Source organism: Macadamia integrifolia, unplaced genomic scaffold (assembly GCF_013358625.1).
Source record: "Macadamia integrifolia cultivar HAES 741 unplaced genomic scaffold, SCU_Mint_v3 scaffold1130, whole genome shotgun sequence".
Taxonomy (NCBI): Eukaryota; Viridiplantae; Streptophyta; class Magnoliopsida; order Proteales; family Proteaceae; genus Macadamia; species Macadamia integrifolia.
The window spans coordinates 67,219-69,290 of record NW_024868095.1 but is presented as its reverse complement, the minus strand read 5'-3'; the positions used below and the strand labels follow the sequence as shown (position 1 = coordinate 69,290).

The 2,072-nt window shown below is 40.3% G+C and overlaps 1 protein-coding gene across 1 annotated transcript in view; it reads left to right on the top strand.

The window, feature by feature from the left end:
* The window catches only part of LOC122062866, a 26,632-nt gene extending 25,386 nt beyond the window's left edge, over positions 1–1,246 (top strand). Inside the window, exons 3-4 of the mRNA XM_042626535.1 lie at positions 386–460; positions 580–1,246. Coding sequence (XP_042482469.1) covers positions 386–460; positions 580–984 — 480 coding nt within the window. The 3' untranslated portion in view covers positions 985–1,246. The remainder of the gene's footprint in view (positions 1–385; positions 461–579) is intronic.
* The last annotated feature ends 826 nt before the right edge of the window (positions 1,247–2,072 follow it).

Genomic DNA, 2,072 nt, shown 5'->3' with positions numbered 1-2,072 from the left:
TTTTTTGGGTGGGGGTGGGGGTGGTGTGTGGTGGTGGGGTGGTTTGGGGCTCCTACCGATTGCTGTTCTTATAGCAAGCTTATAAAAGTTGCCTCCAGTTTTATGAGCAATGCCCATTTAAATTCATCTTTGTGGTTGAACCACGATGCAGAAATGGTAAATTGAAGAATATCTATTCATGATATACTTTATTGTTACAGAACCTGATTTCATAAATTCTGGATTTTGGGCTGAGAAAACATTAAATTTATGCACAGTTGATGCCTAGCTATATATTATGGAAGCATGCTATGCTATAGTTGTCTTTTTTTTATTTTCTATTTGAATAAGGGGAAATATGACTTCTATGTTCTACATTTTTCCTGACTCTTGCATTTTCTGATAGGATGAAGAGCCAGCAAGCTTTGAAGGACAGGAAACTGGTGCTGATGAATCAAGTCCCGTTGAGGAACTTTCCAAGGTGGTCTTTTAATTGCTAATAGAGGATGTTTGTATCACTGGTAAGGACAGGATACAGTATTAAATTCTTTTGGCCCTCTTATACTGATGGAAATTCGGAATTTTTTTTTCATTTCATAGGATGAAACAGTGGTGGCAAATACTGTGGAAGTTATTACATCAGCTCAACAGGAACAAAAAGCACAAGAAGTGGAGGATCAGAGTCAGAGGGAGGTGGAGTCAAAGGAGCAACAGTACATTCCTCGAAGGACATATCAGAATCAGAGAGGCAACCGTGGTGGTAATGGTGGTGGTGGTGGGCGTAGGGGTTACGGTAATGGTCGTGGGGGTCGAAGTGGCAGAGGTGGTGCAGGGTATCAGAATGGTCAGAACCAATACTATGAGCAACCCGGGAACTATTATTCTAAAAACTATTACAACAGCAGGGGAAGGGGAGCAAGAGGTTCTGGTGGGAACAATTACAACAATCATGGATCAGCAGCTCATGGCAGTCGCACCCAGGCTGATGCTGATTTGGGTTCATGATCGAGCTGGTAGATAATTTTATCTTGTCTGCTTTCTGGTTTTGAGGGGGTCGTATTGCATCTGAAAGAAAAACTGTGGATTATATAGAAGGTACTGTGGATTAATGTACCCTCCCTAGTGCATTTTGTAGTTAGGTCAAGGGGGTTTCATGTGAAAAGAACTTGGCAAGACCTTCTAATTAACAATTTGGACCTCACCATCATTTGATGTTGTGTCTGCAATTAATCAAAAGATTGGAAGCAGGGTTGAAAAATTCATGAAATTTGATGCCTTACCGAGCTAGTGCTGTATGGGTTTTTTCTTTCTTTAAATCTAATTTCTCTCTCCCTCTTATATTTGTCTTACAAGTACTGGAACTCCCCTGCGCAGATCAACCTTCTCCTTGGCAGGGGAGCTCTAGTAGTTATAAGGTAACTACTGGGGATTGGGAGAAATTAGTCAATTTGACTTTGACTCACATCATTAGAGGTCATTTAAGGTGTAGCCTGGCATATGGAGTCAAATCACCCTATTACACCTGCCAATTTGTTTGTTTGCAATTTATCTGGGACATTGCAACTCAATACAGGGATTTCAATAATGGTATTGGGTGCAGTATCGGTCAGTGATCATACTGGTTGGATCAACCGTATGTGACCGATTCGAGATAAGAAAATTGTACTGGTTGAGAACGCCACTTTCGTCAAAAAGAAAATTCCAATTTTTGGCTGTATTGGTTGATGCGTATTGGTTACATCTGACTGATACCAATACATGTATCAAATACGATAGAGGTTGAAAATATCGTGACATAAGATACTTCCCAGTCTCCAATTTCATACCCTTAGGTGTTTTTTCCACCCCTACTTTCTTCTGTTTGGCTTGCTGAAAACGCATTAAAATTGTTGGAAGGAAAATCCACCTCAATGAACTATTAACAATTTTATGATTACAAACCTCTTCTATGCCTAAATGGTTTGTGGTCTAAAGATCTACTCAATTTCTTGTTCCGTTAATGAAGCTATATCAGGAAAGGGGGTCGGAGGCCCTCTCCAATGTAAAATCTCAACGAAGGTCGAGACTTGTTCATGGCAAAGTACCCTTTTATT